The following is a 24,381-nucleotide window of genomic DNA, read 5'->3' as shown; positions in this document are numbered from 1 at the left end:
GTTAAATGATCACCAAGTAGCTAGAGCGACTGTGGGTCAACTGGAACCAGTTCACTTATTCACGCCTTCAGCTGCATTGAAGTCTAAACATAAAAAAATATTCAAAAGTTCCAACTTTGGAACAGATTTTGAAAGCGGCTATAACACATCCACAGAATCAGTACAAAAGTTTCATGGCCGACGACTCCTTTTCAAACCCCAAAAGGTTGGGTACAATGAAAAACGCTAAACTGAAAAGTATGAAATTGTAAAGGCAGAAAATCCCCAGCAATTCTGTATATAATATAAATCATCCAAGCCGCCATATAGTGAAATCTTGTAAATGATTTTCACAAATGAATAATTTCTTAAAAATGAGCAAACCTGCGGTAAAACTATGTTTGTAGTTCTCCAGCCTGTTATCAAATATTACTTTTAATACTATCAATATTACAATCCAGTAGTCTTATTAATCAGCAACTTTCAAGTTTAGGCTGCATAATATCACATTTAAATAGAGCTTGTTTTGCTTTCCAGGTCTTGAATTTTTAGATTGGCCACCTTGGAACAAGGTGGGATGTAAACAAAAATACCTACGAGTTTCTTAGTTCAAACATATGTAAATAATTTTAGTTAAAATTCTTCCAGAACAACAAGATTTTTAAGGCTTAAAACCAGATGAGGACCTTATTAAGCCCTTTTTGACTATACGGTGATGCTTTATAACCCAATTATAAACCATTTTAGTAGATAGGTTACAACTTTTCTTAATTACATGCATGTAAACTTCCAAAACATTTACTGCCCTCACTCCTAACCTCGTAATCCTTAGATGTGTTCGATAGCTACATCAGATAAGGCAGTATTCCAGTTCACATAAAAGAAATTGCTTGCCGATGCAGATGAGCACCTCCCACGCAGCTACCTCACTCTTCTCCTCGCTCCTGGCAGAGCATACCAGTTTCCACCTGGATGGTCTTCAACTATGTGCCAAGAGGATATCACAGCAGCTCCATATCCTCTGTGTGACAGTGTAATTCCCTCTGCCCTGCAGCAATGTCTGCAAAACTCAGACAGTTTACATGTTCATGTAGCTACATTGCACTGGAGAAGAGAGAATTGCCAAGTATTCGGTGCATTCATTTGGTTTCTGGCTCTGGTGAGTTTAACCCCGCCAACATGCAAGTGTATAAAACTTAAAGGGCAGATCTTTTTCAATAATTCAAACAAAACAATATTTTTAACTGCTGAAGTGTAAAATAACAATAAAAACTATATTCAAGACTTAAATTTGTGTAAATATATTATCATACCAAAAAGAATGCAATATATGGAAAGGTATCATGTTCCAGACAGAATCCACAAATGTCAACAAATTGGAAAAAAAAAAAAGCATATGATAATGTCATATTGGATTTCACACTTGATAATCGTGTACAGAAAACTAGTCAAATTCATTTCAGTCACTAAGATCAAACATTTTAATTAAATCTCTTGAAAACGAGCCCAGTCCTTCAGATAACTGACAGCTCTATTGTTTTGTTTAAACTGAGATGAAATGTAACACGGTTTCAGTCAAACACTGCAAAGTATACAAAGCCGCAAGATTATTAAGGATTGCAAAACCCCCTCTGGATATCTGCCTATTGAACAGACGGATAAAAAGAAACTGAAATAGACCTTGAATGGCAATATCTGAGGAAAGGTCATTAGAATATAAAAGCAAAAAATATATATAACACATTTCTCAGCCACCATCTATCAGCCAGGTCTGATCTATTTTCCCCAATGTCCATTAGAGTTGCATAGCTGAATGAAATTTCACATACCAGTTTGGATTAGCAGCATAAAGTACTTGAGTGTCATTTAAAGTCAAAATAAGTCCCGGCTCGGGTCCTACACAATCTCCAAGGCTGCACAGCATTAATAAAACAAACATGGCTGGATATGTCCTCACCATTATCCAGCCACTGTTCATGTGTTTTAAAATCTAAATTAAGAAAAAAAAAATAATAATAATATGTCGCTAAAGTATCAACAGTCAGCAAAACCCATGCAACCGGCCAAATACTTCCATGTGGATTTTTGCTTAGATTTATGACCTGAGCCCAACCTGAAGTTCGGGCGTTGTCGGGCTAGAATTACTTGCTTGATGGTCGGGTTAGGCTGAGGCTTCTGTGACGCATTTAATTAACAAGCAACCCATACAGTACAGAGAAAACCAGATGATTGAGCAAAATATATAACTGTGCGTTTAAGTATTGTTTATTTATCTCTTTCAGCAGTAGCAATAGTTCTTTTAATTTAAAGCAACTACATTATGAGAAAAATTTTTCTTTACCTTCTGAAAATACTTTGATACTGGAGGAGTATTTTCTAGAGGTTATTACACTCTTATATTGGTCAAATATTGGTCCAAATTAGTAACTTTACTTTTGAACTGAAATACTACTAAACAGATTGGAAATGGAAACGCCTGTCAACTACTGTAAATAATTTTTGAAGTCAAATTAATTGAATGACCAACTCAATACTTTACGGCCAGACTTTTACTTAATAGATTCCAAAACATTTCAAAAAATGACTAAGTTTTTATTTGTAAATGCTATCAGACAGATAAAAGTACACAGTAATACATATGTTCACTGGTTTCTAAACCGATTCTCTGTCGCACTGTGCACCAAATGGCCCCTCCAGCCTGCACTCCGAGTTAAGGCTATCAGACAACTAAAGCTGCAAAAGTAAAATGACCTAGTGACTGGTAAAGCTCTTGGGATAGTTTCTGTCTGGTTTCTGGGATCATCTATCACTTTGGAGTCTGGACACACCACTGTTTGCAGCCACTGTTACTTGGTTGCAAACTGAGTGAAGCTTAAACCTAAACCTTTACACCTAAAAGAGAATACTACTTAAAACAACAAACAGTGTCACATGAAGAAGCTCTGACCAAAAAAAAAAAAAGAGAGACAAAAAACTCTAGTGAACAAGTCTGCATTTCACAATTTTAAAGGGGAACCTTTTAAAAAAATTATAAATTTAGCCCAGAGTTTCTGAGAACACCCATAAGGCAGAGTTTCTCTTAGATCTCCATCCATTTCCACACAAACTTCATCACAATCCAGCCCTCCTGGCCTTTGGGTCAGCAGACGCACCGATTACCAACAAGTCCTTGACACAGGACAAATCTTAGCGCTTTCATCTGTGTCGGTGGGTTGTCCTTCAAAGCCTCGTTACAGGATTGGCGATTGCCAATTAGCACAATTAGCTTTTGGCAAGCCGCCGAGGGCATCACATGGCACCAGCTTTACGCTGATGTTACCTGACAAGCCGGCAGATCTATTATAGCTGCTATCACAAGGGAGGAGATGTTTGATGAATGAATGAGAAAATGAAGATTTTCAGAAAGCAGTTGATGGCTTAAAGTATTCAAGGAGTTTTCGTGAAATCACTAATGACAGAAGAAAACTTTGCATGATGAAGTTGCAGGACATTTTACTGACCCCGCGGTATTTAACTGAAATCAAAGAAGCAGATGCTACTAATTTAGGAGGGGAAACTCCGGTCTGAATGTCACTGAAAAGACAGATCATAATCTTAAGGAAGAGTTGGTCTTGTAATGGGCCTGCTAGGTTTAACTCATGGTTTCTATAAAAAGACATAGTCGTATATCCTTCGCTGCCATTTGCCTTTTTTAAGTCAGGGTCCAGGCTGGTTTGTGAGGCTCGGACCCCTAATGTTTTATCCAGGATACCTGATTGAGGGGCTCCCATGTTAAAGTCTTTTGAAGAGACGAAAAACATAGTCAAATAAAGTGACTTTATTGGGGGAAATCTAACCCAAAAGAGGATTCCCTGTATTTAAAGACAAAAAATACTATGTGGGTATAGTACAGTAGGACAACATCTGGAAGTAGTTGTAGCATGAAGAAATGCAAACAGTGTGTAAAGCTGTAACTTCTAAGGATGTATCCGAAAACACTCTTGACATGGTTCTAAACATGAAGTAAGGAAGTAGATTTTGTGAAAACATTAGTTTTCAAAATACTGACCAGTTTGGATAGAGAATTCAATGCTCCATTTATCAGTGGCCCCATATTGTCCAATGATTATTTGCATATTTAATTTAAAAAATGCTCCAAACACCCTGCTGTGTCAGTGACTTTTCAGTGCAATTGGCATGTGAATAGTACAGGAAATTGTAATACTACCAAGTTACTGTTGCAACATTTTGGTAGCATACAAGTCAAAGACGTTGTGCATATTTGTTATATTTGTGGTCTCTCTGGGCTGTGGCAGGAGTTTTTGCTATAGCTAAGAAACCGTTTCTGCTAGTCTCACCTTTTTTTGACCAACACATCAGTTCCTGTAACCACCTACCAGTCTGATTGTGGTTGGAGGAACGTTGGCCTCAGTCCTCACCATCAGCTGTGAGATGCTTAAAGCATTTCTCATATGTACAGCCTATTTTAAACAACCCACACTGTCTCAAAAGTGTAAATCTCTTAAGTTTTGACTGTGAAAACGACTTCCTATTTCCAAATTCTCAACCAGTCCTTGGTGGATTTACTGGGATGTCATCCAATTACATTTCTAGCTATATGATTAAAAAATGATATAAGATTATTTTCCAAAGTTGCTTTAATTTAAGATTCAACTGCCCAAAGAACATTATTCTATAGGTCCTGATTTTTGTCTATGTTCCCTCAAGTAAATTTTTGTTTTCTTCAAGTTTTCCTTAGAGAGTTTTCCTTCTTAAACACCTCCCATGATGTAAGTAAAAACATGTACTTTCACATAAATAGTAGCGAGAGCTTCCTGTGGGTCCTTTTCAAGATTTTTAGGGACTTTTAATTAGCATCTTGCAGTCTGCTTTCAAAGAGAATATGCTTGGATAGCTGGACATGGGTATATTGGAGTTCTGAATCTCCAGCTTTAGACTATAATTCACACAATGGTATAGTTGATTTCAAAATTCTTCTAAGACCTCGTTAAATATTTTACCAGCCTAACAGCTCCAGTCCTCTTCAAGCACCTCAGAATATGAAACAGACATATGAATGGGTAAGAACTGACGATGGAGTGAACTGACCAGAACCATCTGAGGCATTCAACGGCTTTACAGACTTAGGAAAAGAGCACTGTATCTTTTATTTATCCATTAAAAGTCTCAGTGAGATTGAAAACTTTTTTTAGAGAACTGGCAAGATTATTTTCTAGCAACAAATAGATTTTATGAGCATGCTGATAAAAAAAAAATGCTCAAATGCATGAAACCATACATACATCTGAAAGGTGAGGATAATGAGGCCTAGAAAATGAGTACAGTAAACAGCTGCAGACAGTATTTGGCTTTTAGAGGCCGCTCACTCTAAAAGTACAAAATGTTGAGCACATCTTAAGAAAAACTATAACGAGCTCAAAATAAATTAAAAGCAGCTGTCCATCATTTTCTCAGCACTTATGTCACAGCTTGAAAAGGCTGCGTTCATACATGCCTGCCACACAGAGGTGGTTTAAGAAAAAAACAGAAGAGTGAAAACCCTGCGGCCTGGATACAATTGGCGTGTGGATGAAAGAGAGCCAGACGATGGGCAGAGAGATAAGCAGAAGGGGAGGTCTAGGGCACTGATGTTCCTCCACAACACCCATTCTCATTTGCAGCCTTGTGTTTCCCTTAGCCCTCTCGCTTTTCTTCAGCCCGTTCAGGGTAATCTCTGTGCCTGGCTACAGTTTCTAAGGTAACACTACTCAAGATCAGTATCTCCTCTCAAAACAAGCAGCCAGGAAGTGTTCCATCTGTCATGATCACAATTCACCCATTATAGTGGGTTTCTTCGTCACAACAAATTCGATTTTTATTGTTTCCTTCCCAGAGAATTTGTGGGAGTTAAGTATTTTCTTTAAGAAAAAAGCTGTCCAGCTGAAGACAGCGAAGAAGTAAACCGCAGGTTCTATGTATAAAGTTACTCACTTGTGGTTTAGCCGGAGTGCAGCTGCATACCTGAGGGTGAGCTGGAAATTGACCACAAAGCAAAATGCTGTGTGTTTGAGGAGAAAAACTATTCTAGAAAAAGTCTATCAGTGTGAAGTTGTTTGATTTCCACGGATGTGCACTTCCATGCAAAAATGAGGACATCCGCACAGCTGCTCATAGACAAGCGTGTTGCAACACACCTTGTCTGACAACACTCAGGCATATCTGGAGGTCTTAAAGAGGAGACAAGTTAAAAGAGTGACTTAATTATCTGGCTTGAATATCAAAGACTCTCAAACGAAAACATCTCCAACTCTTCTACACAGGCTCTTCCTGCTGTCATGGTATGTCTTCTCGAAAAACAGCCCAAAAAGGGAAAAGTTCACAATCTACATGAAAGTCTCTGATTAACCGCCATCTCCAACACCTTATCATCAGCTGTTATTGTACTGGGAATGATAGATCCTGAGAAAGGAAACCATAATGACCACAATAACCTGTAATACACAACTGCAATTTGAAGCAGAGAAACAAAAATCAAATGGATGGCGGCTATACATGCGGTTTTCCTGATAAAATCAGACATTTATGTGCAACCAAAATTACATATACATATGGAAACGTATGTACAAGAATGATATGATAAGTATTTTCCTCCATTACAAGTACTGGCAAGTAACTGATGATTTGCGTACAATCGGTTATCCTTGTTTTCCAAACCTCTCAGATTAAGTGTAACCCAAACTGAAAAATGAGAGGACAAAGCACAGTGAACGGTACTTCACTACTGAATTTATCTTATGCTAGTCCTGAAATTGATACAGTACATCTTGCTGCATGTTGTAGCATAGAAGCACAGCCATTGACCAAAACATACAAATGAAAATAATAGTTTCCCACAAGAAAATTACCTGATCAGTTGATCAGATGATCAGTTAAATATTACATGTGATATATCAATTGGCAATAACATATTTTGGACTACTCAAATCAAAATCACGACTTTTCTTGGGAGGGAGGTCCCAAAAAAAGTTGAGACCTCCCTCAACTTTCACCTGCATGAAGGTGAACATGATCTCTAACAATTCCTGAGACAACAAACAGTGACAGTCTGACATCTTTATTTCAGAACAAGCATGAACTTCTTTAGCAAAGCAATATATAGAAGCATGTCCATTGAATAAGAACAGACTGGCCAGCATACACTCCCCACATACATCAATCAGCCTCGGACCTTTTGCCCTGTGGCTGTTACCCAAAAGTGGATTGGTTCAGAGGTCCAACCCCAATGTGGCAGTATGCATTTGGTGTAATACTGCTACTGGCAGTATTGGTGAGTAGAATGTGTGTGTGGTTTTATTTTGAAAAACCCATAAGTCTCTGTATGCATCCTTCAGTGCAGTTGTATTGAATGAAGATATGGAGTGAAGGTGATTAGAAAAGAAGTATGTGAAGCATGTGAGTTGATAAAGAGGAGGGAGCATTCAATCTGTTGTTGTTGTACAGTAAAATATTACCATGCTGCACATAAAGCCAATGACAAAGATTTTCTTAGACATCCAAAGGAGTGAGTCTCCACATTTTCTACAGTTTGTGGGCTTTAAGTGTGAAACAGCAAGACACAAGGGCACAAAGTACAAAGAAAAAATGCTAGGAAGCCATGAAGATAATAAAGATAAAGTCAGGAAGACAGGTAGAACACAAAAACAGATTGAAAGAATCTTGGGAATAAGGAATAAATGGTACAAATAAATAAATTAAAGACAAAAAAGTAAAGGCTTTAGAGAGAAAAGAAATTAAGGAAGCAAATAAGTACACATGGAACAAGTAATTAAGAACAAAGGGAGGGAAGAAGAATCAAAGGACACAATGAACAAAGGAGGTATGGAAGGAAATAATATTTAGACATCAGAGAGAAAATAAAGTGTGAAAATACAAATATTTTCCCCATATTCTTATTTTTTTCCCCCAGACCTGGAAAATACTGACATTCCAGCCCTTTCCAGACTGTGCAAAAAGCCAGACCTCTACTGTAGAGCAGATGTGTATAAAAGGTGCAGTCCGTCTATCTTGTCACAACATTTAGTTAGAGCCCAGGGAACAGACACAGCAGTTATCCTCTGAAGATAAGGATTATATAGTAAAATGAACGTTAAACCTTCTTTATGGTCAGAGTTAGACATTTGCGTGATGCTCAAAGGAACTCTTAGCATTAAGAAACAAAGAAAAACAATCTTAAAATGTCTTTATAAATCATCTTTGCAATCCTTCAAGCTATAAACCTAGGGAAAGCCAATCTCTAGATTTATGCTTACAAATGGCATCTTGTTCACAAATGTGCACAACCATGCACTGTTTTGTGGCGCATGTCCAGTCATTTCAGTCAGTTATGCAAAACCCCCAATTCTGTAGCAGTCTGCATGTGGCGCCCACTAAGCACCACATGCATGTCCCAATAAGCAGGGACAGCAACAAGTCTGAAAGTTTCTCCTTTTTCACAAGTTTTTGCAAGGTTAAACACAGAGGTAGTAAATATTTCAAAATGGTTGATAGACATACAAATGTCTATTAACATTTGTATGTACACTATCAATAGTGTATGATAGACATACACTATTTATATGTGTAAATAGTGTGCCCGATCTTTGTATTTAGAGTTGAATTTGGAATGTACTCCATCTATAGACTGTTCTTCTACTACCAGGTGTTAAATACATGCAGATTTTATGTAAAGTTTAAAACAAGGACTGCAGTTCCTAATCTCAAGCGAAGGCAAAAAAGAGAAAAAAGCCAAGAGGCCATTTCTCATGGCCAACAAGACAACTGCTGTGCCAAGGTATAACCATGAATTAAGCTGGATGATCAGGAAAGGCAAAGGTTTGAACATATATAAGTCGGCCCATTACAAATACAACACAAAACTCAGATATTGCAGTAACATCACTGTAAAATAAACATATTTGATTTAATATCAAGTATTTTGCCGGGATCTCTACATTTGAAAACAGGTGTGAAGTCACACATCCTCCAGACTCACTGCATGTCTCCGTCTCCACTCAAGTAGAAAAGCTTGCTAGCCCCCCACCCGAGTTTCAATACAGCATCCCCACTCTCCTGATAGTTCCCAGTCAACATACACCCCTGTAACCCCTACCTAAAAAACAATCCTTGAAGAGGTCAACAGAGAGATTAAGACCCTTCAAATGGGGTCATGGAGATCAATGATCAAACAGAGGGTGAGGACCAGCCCACCATGACCCCCCACTCCACCCACTTCATTTCAGAAAGCCTGATAATAGAGACAAAAAGGCTGGCTAAATATTACTTCCCCACATCATGATCCAGCCACCTTCTTAATCTCTGAAGGTGGCCTCGTCCTTAGCTGTCACTGACAGCTTCGGTGAGGGCAAGTTATACACGCCTACTGGGGTCAAATCTCAAATATTACAAGGCTAAACTCAATCACATCAATAGATATATTATGAATACTATGAAAATATGCCTCAGGTGTGTATCCTTCACCACATTAAAAACAAATCAAACAATCAACATATTTCAAAAGAGTATTTAAGATTTAAAAGAAATGGCAAAACATAAGTAACTTAGTAAATGCTTACAGATTAAATACAAAAATGTAAAAAGTTTTCTGCTTTGAGGATCCGAGATTAGACTAAAAGAAGGTGCAAGCACTAAAAGTACAATTTTATCAGTTCTTTAATTCACATTTCTGTACACAAATGGATAATCAAGACCGACTGCCTATAAACACACTCCACTGAGTGAGAGTCAGTAAAGAGAAACATCAGGGCTCAACTACCAATCAGTCAAAAGTCAAATGACTGCAGTGGTTGCAGTTTTTTTTCTTTGCTTTTGGCTCATTGTCAACAGTGATGTAAAGACAAGAAGGTGAAGTGTAAGCAGTAATTTCTGCCAGCCATATTGAGATCATTACTGCAGAAGAATATCTATTTGATTAATACCCATTTAATGTACTGTTTGCAATGCAGCACTGGACAGTAAAGAAGAAAGGGAGAGCGATTAAAAGCTGGCAAATATAAAGTTTTCCAAATGATGCATTCTGAAAGTGAGTCAATGGCACAAGAAAACGTCAAGGAGACTTTGATTGGTTAAATTAGTCTGGAAGCGTCTGAAAGACAAACATATAAATCCACCACATGATACAAAACCTGTAGAAATTTTATTTTTATTTCATTTGCAGTAAACCTAGCCAAAAGTATGCAATAATAAAACACAAAAAACATTGGCATGTCCAATGATGCTACATTTCTTTTTCTTTTTGCAAAAGCAACTGTAAAAAGGAAATTTTTTTCTATATGTTTAATCTGATCATGTAATTCAAGCTGTAATTCCAGAGAATGAGTCTGACTTTGTCTCTCCATATTCCACCACTTTTAACTTCTGTAAATAATCACTTAGGTCAATGTCTAGTTAAAAATGATTTATCCTATATAAATTTTTCTTTGGATTAAGTATATGCTGACATTATTTTGGAGTAGCCAAAATCTCTCATTGTTTATATGCACATATCCTGCTTATGATGGCACACTGTTGCAAGACTGTACAGGGAAAAGAAGCAAAAGATATTACCTTGAAAATGAAATCAGTTTTTTGAAAATAAAAATAAATGTTAAAATGTATGCTTTAAGTGACTATACAAACAAACAAAACAGCCCAGACCTAGGTGATAGGTGATCATTATTTTCATTAATAAATAATACACAACACTACGTATAGCCTTACTACTGCAAAAGCTAACATTCGCAGTCTTCTTTATCGCCGCTCTAGGGGGCACAGCAAATAAGCAGGAAGGTAAATGAATGCTGCTCCTGGATTGGCTGCTTTGCATAAGTCAGCTAATAGTACTGTATGTCAAGAGCATTGCACCCAGGTACTTTGACTTCCCAAGTTGAATTTTCTTTCATGTTTTACGGGGGGGGGGAAACGCAAATAGTGAAACCTTTCACAAATACTGTGGAATTATGTGCCAGAATAATCTGCAAACAGTTGAATCTGGGTTCCACTGCAATCATCTATTACAATACCACTACAAAACAGAAATAAGTGTGTGTATAGCCAAGATGCTTAGACTTTTTCTGCAGACGCTCCACTATCAGACTACACTGCCCAGACTTTGACCTCTGTGCATGAAGGGCCCTGAAGTGGCCATTATTCTACACACTCTTCAACACTCTTCTGGTCATCCTCTCTTGGGGCACTTGGGATATCCACTCACCTGGGAGTCCAATGAACCCAATATAGTTTTTTTGTTTTTCTGAACAGAGTCCACAGTTGGTAACACCTGAGATTCTATTCATTTTTCTGTCTGCAATAAAAAAAATTAAAAAATTCTAAGGGACGGCTCACATCCACTCAGTCTATGCCAATGCAAGAAAGGTATCAATACACTGAGGTCATCAGTGTCTGAGCTTTACGTCCTGTAGATAGCCAGTCAATTTCTAAACAGACAGTTTAATTCCATAAAACATTTGGATCTAGGCTCCTGTTAGCATACGGTATGAGTTCAGTGTACCCAAATAAATTGCAAACTGAGAGATAAACTTAAAAAGTAAAATAAACAAAGTCTTCTTAAACTACACCCATAAACCAAAACTTTGGTTAAACATATAACTCAATTTCAGAATACCAGCATTCTTTGGTGGGCATCTATCAGCAAACTATACCTAGACTTGGTAATATTTGCCCACTAGTTTTTGCAGGAGCTCTGCAAACCAAAACAATGATTAGAACAACTCTTGAGATTCAGTTATGGACTCAGCTTAGCCAGTCCAACACTAGGTTTTTATAAACTAAGCAACTATTTAGTTGATTTGGACATGTTTGGACTCATTATGTTGCTGGAAAATGAAATCCTTCTTCACCTTCAACTAATTAATAGGCTCCTAACAGTTCTGGGTCAGCCTTAACTGCTTTAAGGACATCTTTATTTATCCACCTTGATTAAAGGTGCCAAATGAAGTAACCCCAGATCAATACGCTGTCACTGAAATGTTTGATTGTGGCTATCCTGCTCTTTTGGTGATCAGTCTTGTTTTTGTTCCAAATGTGGCCCCAAATGTCTGTTTAAAGAGACCATAACAGATTCACCCACACGCATTCACAAAACCTTATCAAAGCCTGGATATTTTTTTGGTAGGAAAGCATACCATCTACTAAAAGCTGAAACTAAATTAAAAGAATAGATCCCACATTATAGGCAGAAAAGTCAGGAAATCATAATTTTCACATTTTTAAACATTTTCTACATTTGAAGCAACTATCCTTTCAGGCAAGACTGTGAATTGTTATTAATCTAAATCACTATAGTGAAACCTAAATGTGAGAAGATACAAATAAAAGAAAGTCTTACAGTTTGAATAAAAGAAATGGATTTAAAAGAGTGTTTAAAAGAGAATAAAACTAAGTACTAAACCAAAGAGCTAAATGGTTTGCAGCATGGCATCCAGCCAAAGATGACTTAATCTGGTCAGTGCAGATGCTAAAATTCACTTCACCACTCATCAGATGGCAATTCAAGACATGCATGATGCTTTTCCCACCGTCTGTCACCCTTTCAGCATGTGTGTGTCACATTCATACATCCACAGTATGGATGTGTGACCACAGATTGTAGATGAAGTCACGTTCATACTTTCTACTCTGCCCAGCATAAGAATGGACCATATCTCCATTCATCTACCATGAGTTGTACTGATTATATAAACTTGTAAAAGGCATTATGCCACAAAAAATCCTACATGGAGGCACTAAAGGCACAGAATAATAGAAAAAACATTTAAAACATTTATGGGGAAAGTGCTTTACATTAGAACTGGATGTCCCAGAGTCTTTGCTTCAAGCACACAGCAGTATTTTATGATGCAGATCTTGAAAAAACAAATGGTAGAATGTGCTTATGACTTGATTTGACTTCTTTCAACAGACTTCAGCAGCAGCCAAAAGAAAATATTTACTCCATCAGGAAATTTAATCACAGGATCAGCTGAAGGCACAGAACAAATATGAAACAAATGATACCAGCAGTGTTGTGCCAGCACACGCCTACTTGAATGTAGATTTCTGCCCACCCTCCCACTGAGAGGACCAAAAAAGTGGTTAGTACAAAAGGTAAAAATGTATTTGATTTTTACACAAAATGAAGCAAAAAGCTGGCACAATTGTTTAAAAATCAATTGGATTAACACAAAGTTACTGTAACTGACTTAATTCTGCAAAAAAAATGTATCACCTTTGTACAAAACGAAGTTCATCCACTACAAATGAGTGGATGAAGTGACACCGTCATGATGAATAAGCAACATCAGATTCAGTTTTGGTACACTCAAAACAGATGTGCTCCAATTTCTACCAGGCACTGCTTTCTTTACAATGACAGAAAGCATAAATGGATTGTTAAGAACTGGATTGACTTACTGTACGTTCTGTGTGTGTATGAGTGTGTGAGAGGGAGAGAGTAAAAGACTAAAAGTGTAAAAAGAAAAAAAGAGCGAGAGGGGAAATGGAAAAAAAAAGTGTATTAAATCATCTAAATGACAATGTTTCGGTGTCTGTCTTCAGTCCGGGAATGAGGCTGTTCTTGTAGCTTTCAAGGTTAGAAGTTACAGCTTGACCGTTTTTCCTCAGTGCACTGTGGGGTTGTTGTTTCTTGACTCCCACATTTAGCAATATGACTCAGTTCATTGTTTTTCCACCCATCACAGCGTGCATCATCACTTTCATTCTGTCTTCTATCTCTTCTTCAGATAACTCAAATGCCAACAGAACCGAAAAGACCTCTAACTCTGTTCACAACACCGATAGCATTTTCTAAAACAAGAGCCTCTCATGCGTGCAGTCCATTAGGCCCCCACCACACAAACAGACCTGCTTTGTTGAGGTGTTATATCAACAGGGTGACCTCCCCTCTACTCCTCCCCAGCTTCCTTGGGCCCCCCAACGGCAGGAGATTGATGTCAACAAGGAATTTTGGTCCCACGTTTTCTTCTGCCTCCTCCAGACCAAACGCTGCTCCTAAAAAACACTTGCTCCAGCACACAGGGCCCCAGTGAGGCCCATTACCATCAGCCTTACTGCCACCCTCTCCCAGCAACAGGTCTATACGAGCGCCAGAAACACCCCAAGTGAACAAGAAGCTCTGCAGAAAACTTCACCAGGAAAACCAACCATGTGTGCTTGCTTGGGGAAATAAGCCGCCTTGTTCTATGAACAGAGTTGTTGCTATGAGGGGAGGGTCAGCATGGTTGCGTCATTTGTGAACCGTGTCATCGCCAAAAGAGCTGCCAAAAGAATTCAGACCTGCTAAAATGTGACCTTGTTTCTTGGGTGGTGCTTGTCAAACATTCACAAGAAACAAGAACCTGCAAAGCAGCTGCTGGTTCTACTGATCCACAGAGCTCGACAAGGAAGGAGTATTTGCAACAAAAATCACTTCCATATTGATGTCATTCAGCCTCATCGGTGAACTGATTCCAAAATGCAATGAAAATGACATTCAGGAATACAGAAAGTGGCTCCAAATATTTCAACTCACTTTTTAATACCACATAAAAATTTAAGTAAAGTGTTCATATTTCAATGCAATTCTGTGTGTAGCAATAAAACTGTGGGTTGCAATTTTTTTTTATTTGAGTTTAAGGGAACTTCAGTTATCTGGAGAGAGGCGTTTACACAACTTAGGCAAGCAGAATAGTCTTTCATCAGAGTCCAACAGGTTTTAAATTATTGAATTAATAGATTCAGCAAGAATATGTATAGGCCTAAATTACAAGATCAAAGTGTTGTAAACCATTAGAGGAATAGCAATTGAAAGCCTCTGTACGTCCTGGATATCACACTTGCATATTTCAGATTACCCAAATAAATGGAAATGTAGGTTCATAAAAGAGAAAATTGCAGAAAGTTTTTTTTTTTTTTTTACAAATTAATCTGGTGCCATTTGAAAAAGTAATTGGCGAATTTGGCTCACTCTTCTTTGCAGACTTATTTTAATTCAACAATATTGCACAATTCACAAGTACAAATTTACTTTTTAAGGCCATATACCACATCTTGATTACAATAAGTCCAGACTTTGACTAGGCCAGTCCAAAACTGTGATTTTGCTTCATTTTGAAGTCATTTAGAGACAGACTATTATCTTGCAAGATTATTATCTTGCTAAATAACCCAAGTCGACTTTGCTTTAGATCTACCATTGATGTCATCGTTTTTGTGATCTTTTGGCCTACTTCCTGTTGTCAGACAAGTCCTACTTAGGTAGTTTCTTGATTCTACAAGTCTGGTTGTATTCAAGCATGGGTTTGGTGAGTGAAATGAAAAGAAAAATTGGTCAAATGTGTTAATTATATTTCAACAAAGGCAACATTGGTTTGAACAATGTCTTCCTTCAATAAAGGAAATAGTACCGTAATTTAAATACTTAATTTTGTATTTGGTCAGGTTATCTTTGTCTGATTAAAACTTGCTCATCTGTAGGCAAAGTAAAAGGATGCAAAGGAGATACTTTTTCGCAACACTGTGAAATCAATTTACACTGACAAAAGTACTTGCTTTGTTGTTTTCTACTATGGTTTATTGAAGTTACTAAACAAAAAGAAGAAACCGATCTGGAGACAATGATATCTTTTACAGTTTGTCAATTTTTTTTTTTCATATAAGAAAAGATCATCCATGACTCACTGAACATGAGGTTCTTTCAGTGACAAGGCATGAGTCAGAAGATAAAGTGTTCAACAGGAACAAAAGGTGTAATAACGACATTTATCCCATCCTTTCTTTAACAAAATGCTTGAGTTATGGCTGTTGTTGCTCTCCTCATGGCCTATAAGTGACATCATGATAGAGACAGACGAGTGCTTTACGTGGTCATTGGACATGTACAATTGGTAACCGCTAAACATCCTGAGAGGATCATTCGGTTGTAATTCTAATAGGAAGTGGACTTAGTAGTAGCATCTATTATCAAAGATGAAGACTGTATTAAATTAGGCATAACTCAACTTTCAGTACAAACTTTTACGGGGCTTTTTCATGATGTGTTGATGTCATGAATTACCAGCCTAACAGCCAATCCATCATGGATATGTAGACTCACATGTCAGCAGTGTTTGTGAACTGTACTGCAAAGTCAATACTTCCTAAGACTGATGAAATAAAATATGCCAGAGGAAACATCATGGTAAGACCAGTGGTTAATGTGGGGAGCTCAGACAGCATTATTTGACTACATTAACGTCGAACAACAAAAGAACAGTCTTGCCGAGCTTAAAGTAGGCTGCTTTATGAAATAGAACAAGATTGGGGGGTTTCCATAACTATTGTGGCTTTTGCTCAAGAGCATAATGTCTATAATAATTACTTAAAGTCATATGAACTATATCAGGGGGATTAAGCGTTTAGAGTCACAACAGAATCTGGAATATAACCTCTCTCTCCTGTTTCCCATCGCAGATTTCACATTACTGTAAAACAGCTACACTGGTGGTCCAGGCTGGGGAATACAGATGGCCTTCTCTCCAGGCATCCTTCAGAGCTATCCATCTAAAACATTCAATAGGCCTGCAGATGATGCTTGTGTGTAGATAGGTTTGCGTGGCGGAGTTTGTGAGAGTGCAGGAAAGTGAGGTTACAGACACATGTGTGAGCAACTGTTCAGGGAACGCTAGACATAACATCCAACAACAAAGGGCTCATTCTAAAAGGGAATTATTGGTAGAGCTTGATGGGAAAACAGAAAGGAGGGCAGAAAAAAAACACATACAAAAATTTCTTTAGAAAATAAGCTTAAGTTCGGTCAGATCAGTTGGAGTCTCAATTTATCTTAGGTTTAGACTTTGGTTAGCCCATTAAAATATAGGATTTGATTTAACCAGTCCATTAAAGCTCCGGTTGTATGTTTAAGATAGTCCTGCTCCAAGGTGAACATCAGAGCCAGTCTTTTGGAAACTAACAGGACTGGCTTGCATGTACGCCAAAAGGTTCCCCGTGTATCTTGCAGCAAATTGCAAACATGATTTTCTTTGGCTTTCATTTAACAACTTTTTTCTTGCTACTCTACCATAAAGGCCAGATTTGAGGTGTTAATAACTAATAACTGTCCAATCAACAGATTATCCTGCCTGTGTTGTGGTTTTTGGCAGTACTTTGGGCCTCTTGGTAGATACTCTGATTAGTCAAGCCAGCAGCATGTTTTTTTTTTTTCAAGTGATGAACTCCACAGTGCTCTGTGTTTCATTCAAAGCTTGGTATACTGCTGTGTAACCTATCCCTGCTTTAAGCCTTCATTCCTGACATGTCTGGTTTGTTTACTCGGTTAAGGAACCAATTCGTTTTGAGGAAGAATGAGTGTAATGTCAGACATAACTTATTCAACTAGATCACACTGTTGTTTCGTTAAGAAACGTCTCCTTACTTTTGCTATTTAAGAAAAAGAGACACTACTTAAAAGGTTTCTATACCATAAAATACATTTTTAAGAAAGAAAACACTTACGGGGAGGAATGGGAGTTTGGAATTTGGCAAATAGATAAAACCTTGAAAATTTATTAATTTTGTTAATCTCTTGTCTATGCAGACAACAAATCCCTAGAGCAAGCAACAAGTTCCTGCACCTTCAAGCTTTGGTTTAAAAACAATCATCCTTCCACATTCATACCAATAAGCAATTTGAATCAACAGTTAGAACAGAAATTAGCGAGAGGGAATTAAATTGATTATAATTATGCCACTAAACCTTAGGAGCTTTGGCAAACATTTCAGTACTCACTGTCGCGTAAGAGACTAAACCTTACTCTGCTGTATTTAATAAGTGCCCCTAAAAAGGACTTGAAAGTTCTTGTTTAAGGCCTTCTTGTTCAGAGTGCAGGCATGATATTTTTTCCATCAGATAATCTTCGAGAATTGCTTTGAAAATCTCTAATTACAGTGCCTTACACGGATGCAACTTACCTTGAGAGAGTCCAAAACACGGTGTTTAGCAGCTTAATATACAAGACAGGTAATCATATTTTCTCTAAAACAATCCAAATTGATTTTTCTGTTCCAACAAATTTAACATTAAGGCAATACTGCACATTGAACTTGTGCCAAAGGGCACCAAAAATGTGCAACATTGATGTTACTCTAATATAACTTCCAAGATATGCATGATATAGTCTTCCTTTCAAATGTGTAGTAGGGGGAGAATGTATATGTAAAAGACAAAATAAAGTTTGTGCATAGGAGAAGAACCAGCAGCAACAAGAGGAAACAGTCCAGTTCACCTGATTTGGCGCTCTTGCTGCAGGCTTGTCCTGGTGATTGGCGAGGATGAGGAATGGCAGCGTGCAGAGCTGAGGGTGCTGCAGAGCCGAATGGAGCTCATTCCGCGCTGCCTCAAGGTCCTCGTCTGATGATGCGCTATCCAGTACGAAGATTACACCCTGTGACCCCTGGTAGTAACGACTCCAATATTTCTTGATGTTGTCAGCTCCTGTAGACACATTGAAGACCGGTAAATCGGTGTGTTTACTAACATGGGATCGCAGCTGCTCAAGGTTACACTAATTCTGATAATTAGTGTGACATGAACTTGTGACATGAATTCACAAGTTTTCTAAATTACCAGGTAAAATTTAAATGCTTATACAAGAAAAGGAACACTTGGATACTAACAGGTTAACATCTCGAGACATTTTCACCTCTGTAGACGTCTTATTAAACTAAAGCAGTAAAAACTGTTCCAAAATAAAAATTAATAAAAACCAGCAGCATATCTGCTGCTGGTTTTTATTAAGTTCTAACCCCAAACTTCACACCAGGCAGTTGGTACAACCTTTCTTGCATATAATGACAATAAAAAGTTAATGTTTTTCAGGTCTTTTACAGTTTGTTCTGTTAATTTTGACCTTTTCCACAGGTGTAATGTGCTGAACTCTGAACATCTAAATGTTTTATGTGGTTTTCTGACCTGGAATGTATTTAATAAAAGAAACTGAAATAAAAAAAAACGACAACTATTAACATTTTTAGAAAAATCATCAAATAATAATGATTCATTGCAAACTTTATTGTCTTGAAGTTTTAAGGTAGAGCTGCCATCTGCATCCTGTCTTTTGACTTGGTGTAGTTAATTTTATTGAAAAATACAGGCATCTCATCACATTGTAAATGTATTCATACCAACTTAACTTTATTTTACATTCTGTCACATTACAAGCACAACTTTACAGATTTTATTTGATTTGATGTCATACAACCCATACAGAGCAGTCTATAAGTGGGAGCAAAAAGAAAAATGATTGTTTTCTGAATATTTCTAAAATAAGAATTGTAACATCGAAAGAACACTTATTAACAGCAATGTTTAAGTCTTACCACAGATTCTAACTGCTCTGTGCTTGGACTGGGCCATACACATGTGTTTGCTTTAATTTAAGCTGTTCTGTTGTATTTCTGCATCTCCTCCAAAACAACAATGTTTCCTCTTGGCTGCGTTTGGCATCATCTGCTTGCCAACCTTTCCCAGTTTAAGAGGTGTTGGTAGGTTTGCAGATGTGTTCCATTTTCTGATTTTTCTGGTTAAGAAATCAGTACTAAAAGCTAGTGATAAATTTAATCCCACTTTAAACTTCTTCATTAATTTCTCCTCGACTTGTCTGCTCTGTTACGTCATCTTCCTGATGATGTTGGTCACTATTATGCTCTAAAAGAACAAACAAACAAAAAACCGGAGGCCTCAGATTTTACTGAGATTAGATTACACATATAAAAACTATTATCTCATTAGGAGTAAAATGTTTGTGCTGGATTTTTTAGGGGCATCAGAAAGAAAATACAAGTACAGGTCACACTTTTCAGATTTTAAAAAAACATTTATGATATTGTTTATTTCAGCTTCACTGTTATGCACTCTTTCTAAATATAGAAAAGGGAAATCAGCAATTGTCATGTGACAAAATGTGAAAAATCTCAAAGGATATAAATACTTTCAGAAGCACTACATGTTCAAAGTAAATGAAGTTTGATCTAGCTCCAATTAAAATATGTAGTTTTTAATTAAAAATACTCATTCTGCATCTAATAAATTGAGCTAGCAAAAGCAGAGTTATATAGACAAGGAGAACAAGATGTTCTGCAACAGATGGTGTGGCCCCCACCGAGCCTTACTCTCAACATCATGGAGTCAATCTGGGATTATAAAAGGAGACAGAAGCCACAGAGACAGTCTAAATCCAAAGGAGAACTGTGGCAAGTCCTCTGAGGTCTTTAACACAACCTTCCAACAGAGCAACAAAAAGTTTTTATCTCAAGTTTTTCCAGCTTTTCTTTTATGGAAAATTTCAGTCCTCTTTAGAAACCATATGGCTGTATGTACAGTTAGAAAATACATTTTCTTAGACTTGTTACCACACCAAAACTCCCTGTTTCTTCTTTGACTTGTTATATCAGCAGTCATATGCAGGTGTCTATCTTTAAAAGTATTAGTCATCTAAAAAAAAAAATCAGCAAAGAAAAGTTGCAGTCACAACTATATAGTTTATGGCCAAATTAGGAGATTAAACTCTTTCAAAGCAGATATTCTTGCTTGTTAAAACAAGTGATAAATCCAGGTCCAGTAAAATCATAAGAGAAAATATGTTTTGATATTGTTCAAAGCAAGTAAAGCTATTCATGCAGTTCCCAAAGTCTATATTATTAACTTTATAAGGCTTTTTAAAACTTTTTTTTACAAATCTCAGGGAAAACAATATTGTTCATCACATAGTTTTACATAAAAAAAAGTTTAAATTAAAAATAAATGCCTTTCACTCTTTACGTGCAACCCTCACTACTTGTCTATACCAAAAAAAAAATGTTATAACAGCCTATTTTAACAATTCAAACACCAAATATACATTAATATGCATTAATATGAACAGGGGAAACTGTGTTGGCAGAATGTGACGCACAGTTTTATTGTATTTAAAGTGCTGAATACATTTGGACAACTTAATAAAGGACCAGGACATAGAGCTCACCCAGATTTGGGGAAATCCTCAAGATATATTTTTATACATATTGCTCAGGTTTATGCATCAAAATCTTAACCACGCCTCTTGGTTCTGTAATCTCAGCACCATGCTCTGAAATGCTCCAATGATCTTTTGTATGAAATCACCTGAATCTATAGCAGTCCCAGTGAAAAACACATAGAGTCACTTAATGAACAGAAAAATCAAAATGAGCCCAAAGTCTATTCGTCATGGCAATGAAACACAGATAAAGGGAATTTTTTTAAATAATTCTGTACAGCTGAATTCCTTTGTGAAATTATCTGAAATTATCTGATAATTATCTGATGATTATGATGAGGTTACTGGTTTCGTCAAAGGTTAAACATGTAGTTTATATTAGCAACAACTGTCAATCTGACACATACAACAAATATTGGAGCAGCTTTTTGCAATAATGTTATTGCACACACCCATTTCTCGCTTTTTTTTATTAGCAATATATTACATCTATAACAATTTGTAATTTCACTTCAAAATTAAATTGAAAAAACAGCTGAAAAAATAACTGAGCACTGATAGAAATTACCTTTTCAGATCCAAGTTAAACTAATAGGAACCATGTCTTGCACGGCCATATCCTCAGTGGCACTCATTCTCTGAGCTCTGGAAGAGCTTTCCCCTCAAATCTGTTGCAAGTAACCAAAGCCAGCTGCTGATCTTCAGCACATTTCTATCAACTTTCAAAGCAAAATGAGAAGACTTGTGAAAATCTAAAACAGACACGGCAGAGTTTTTGCTAACTAGTCTAGCTGCCTGATTGTTTTCTGCTAAGATCATTGCTTGTCTCACAAGAAAGTACTTTCTTTTTTTGTGTTGACTGGATCTAAAAGCTTGATGCTTAGAAATTGCCCCATCACATTGCACACGCAAGTATGATCCTTATCAGAGGAATGCACCATATTTGGACAAAACGATCCTACTCCGTTCGCTGAGGTTGCTTCCTTTATAATCTTGTGAACTGTTGTTTTGTCTTTTAGTTGCTCACAGTATTCTAACTGCCAAGAAATGACGAGCTGCGAGGCTGTCAAATGTTTAAACATCACACAGTCCTCTCACTGACATTTACCTCCCTTCCCTTCATGCTCGCCCCTCCCTTCTCCGTTTCCTCCCCCAGTCAATCCACTCGCACCTCTCACTGGAGTGAAAAGCTATCAGACAAAGTGGCACTTGAGAGATTGTCTAGGAAGTTTCGTCTTTGCCTGGAAATGGTGGAATGTCTGTCATGCTTCTGGATCTTGTTGGCAGCTTCTGCCACCTAATGGTCTGACAGGGAGGATTTCTGAGGATGATGTCATGCCATAGCATCCTTTTAATCAAACAGGCACATCGTGACTAAGATCTATCATCTTTTGGGCATCTTTTTTTCTTCCGGTAATAGGAATCCGATTACTGTTTGAAAACGCATTTAAAGTGTAGGTTTTTATTGTAAGTGGAAGAAAATGCCAAAAATGCCACTGGAGAAGTGAGAATGGCATGCTTCTTATTGACTGTTCGAAGAAGCGAACCATGAAATGAAAGATTCATCATCTCATTCGTCACATGACAGCACAAATTAAATAATGAGCAGCTCTCCAGTGATAAATTAACTGCGTTGGAAGAATTACATGAACAAATAGGAAAAACATGAACTCCATTGCAATCATCTGGCCACTAAAAGAATTGCACGCCATGAGGTGAAGTCGTCAGGTATGTCAGTGTTTCAAAGAGCGGTTTTCAACAGTCTTTGCACTTGTCTTGACTTGATAAATTAAGCTGCTGGGTTAAAATGTGCGGGCAAGGGGCAATAGTACAAGATGATGGTTGGCAAAAGCAAGGGCGCCTTAACTTTTAGTTAAGTCTAAGTAAGATAAAACATGTGTTGTGGCTCCATTATATAACTGTGCAAGCAGGGGGGTGCCTTTAAGCCAAAAACCATTGGTGAATCTCATTATCTCACGATGGATTTAATCCATATGTGAGTTCTAAAAGGTTTATAAACAATGATGTGTCAGCTATTTTTTTTAAATACTAAAATACTACCTCTTCTGTTATCTTACTGAAATATCCAACCCAGTGAACTTTGTTTTAAAAATGAAAAACTTTCCATTTCATTTTGGTTTTTTGTGATTGTTTTTGTGATTTCTTGCAAAGAAAATCACAGATTTTCTGGTGCTCAATTAGAAATATTTGCAAGATCCCCCCCACCCCCCCTCATTAAATCACTTCCAAAATCTACTTAAGAAAAAGTCAACTGTAGATTTCCTTTGTTGGTCCAGTAAGTTATTGCAAGATGTGCAAAATAATTTTCCCTCACTGCAGTGGAGAACTAAAGGTTACTATTGCTTTGCTCGTGCTTTTGCATGACGGTAAATATAACTTTTTGTTTTTAGCCATATTGTTCATGGAGTCTAACTGGTAGCAGCTGAAGTAAGGCTGAAGCAGAAGCATGGAAGAATCAGAGGTTTGGCTAGACTTTTTTTTATGTCATTTTGACTGACAGGTTAAAAAAAATAAATAAAAAAAATCCATCATAGCCTATTTTTGCTCATCACTTTACAAAATGGTAATAACATTCACCCCTACGTCGCTGAAGAAAATTCTGTAGCATGGACTCCTATTGCACAAGTGTTCCTGTTCATAACTCTTCAACGTGCAGTCAGATCCCAGATAGCGAGATACACTCAGTTCAGATTAGAGATGTTACTAAGATGGGACTTTTTTTTTTTTTTGATTGATCTGTGAGGAAAGTTGAATATGTGTGCTTCTCTGCACAAAATGGTCTAGTGTGTGGATTGTAGTTCGTTAAAATAACGTATGGTTTTCAGATGTTTTAGTCAGTTCAATAATTCCAGTCAGATGGAAAAGTAAGAAATACCTATCACCTTCAGGTGAGTGTTAGGAGTCACTTAAATCCGTTTTTGAATATTTTTGTGAAAAGATTGGAATAAAGTCATAAGCATGGATTAGTGAGAAAGAATGTGGGTGGATTTTCACAAAATTTCGCAAATGCGAAATCACAAAAAACGGACTGTCTAAGTAGTTTATCTAAATAAATAAAGGTCTGGAAAAAAAAACAAGACACCATTTGGTTTGCAGCTGGCTCCCTTCATGCTGTTGCTCCTGTGATTGAAACATTTGTTGCCAGCAAGCATGGGTTGCTAAGTGGTATCAAGGTTGGAAAAAGTAATGGTTCAAAAACCAAGCTTTTTTTCATTATATTCTTCCTTTTAATTTAAGATTTTTTTTCACTGACATGTCACTCAAAGGAGCTAAATTTAGAATTGCTGTATTTAGGGTCAAGCAACACCTCTGCCCTTCCCCTGTTTTTCACACCTGAGAAGATCTCACAGCACAGACTAAACCAAAGAGCGCTACTGAG

General features: G+C 37.2%; 1 protein-coding gene across 2 annotated transcripts in view; it reads right to left on the bottom strand.

The window, feature by feature from the left end:
- The window catches only part of arl15 (ADP ribosylation factor like GTPase 15), a 106,611-nt gene that overhangs the window by 35,169 nt on the left and 47,061 nt on the right, over positions 1 to 24,381 (bottom strand). For both annotated transcript variants that reach the window (XM_023343730.1, XM_014468531.2), the window contains exon 4: positions 18,252 to 18,460. In XM_023343730.1, the coding sequence (XP_023199498.1) occupies positions 18,252 to 18,460 (209 nt within the window). The remainder of the gene's footprint in view (positions 1 to 18,251; positions 18,461 to 24,381) is intronic.

This window comes from Xiphophorus maculatus, chromosome 12, assembly GCF_002775205.1.
Source record: "Xiphophorus maculatus strain JP 163 A chromosome 12, X_maculatus-5.0-male, whole genome shotgun sequence".
Classification (NCBI taxonomy): domain Eukaryota; kingdom Metazoa; phylum Chordata; class Actinopteri; order Cyprinodontiformes; family Poeciliidae; genus Xiphophorus; species Xiphophorus maculatus.
Note: the sequence above shows the minus strand (reverse complement) of the source record. Positions and strands in the feature narration are given on the sequence as shown.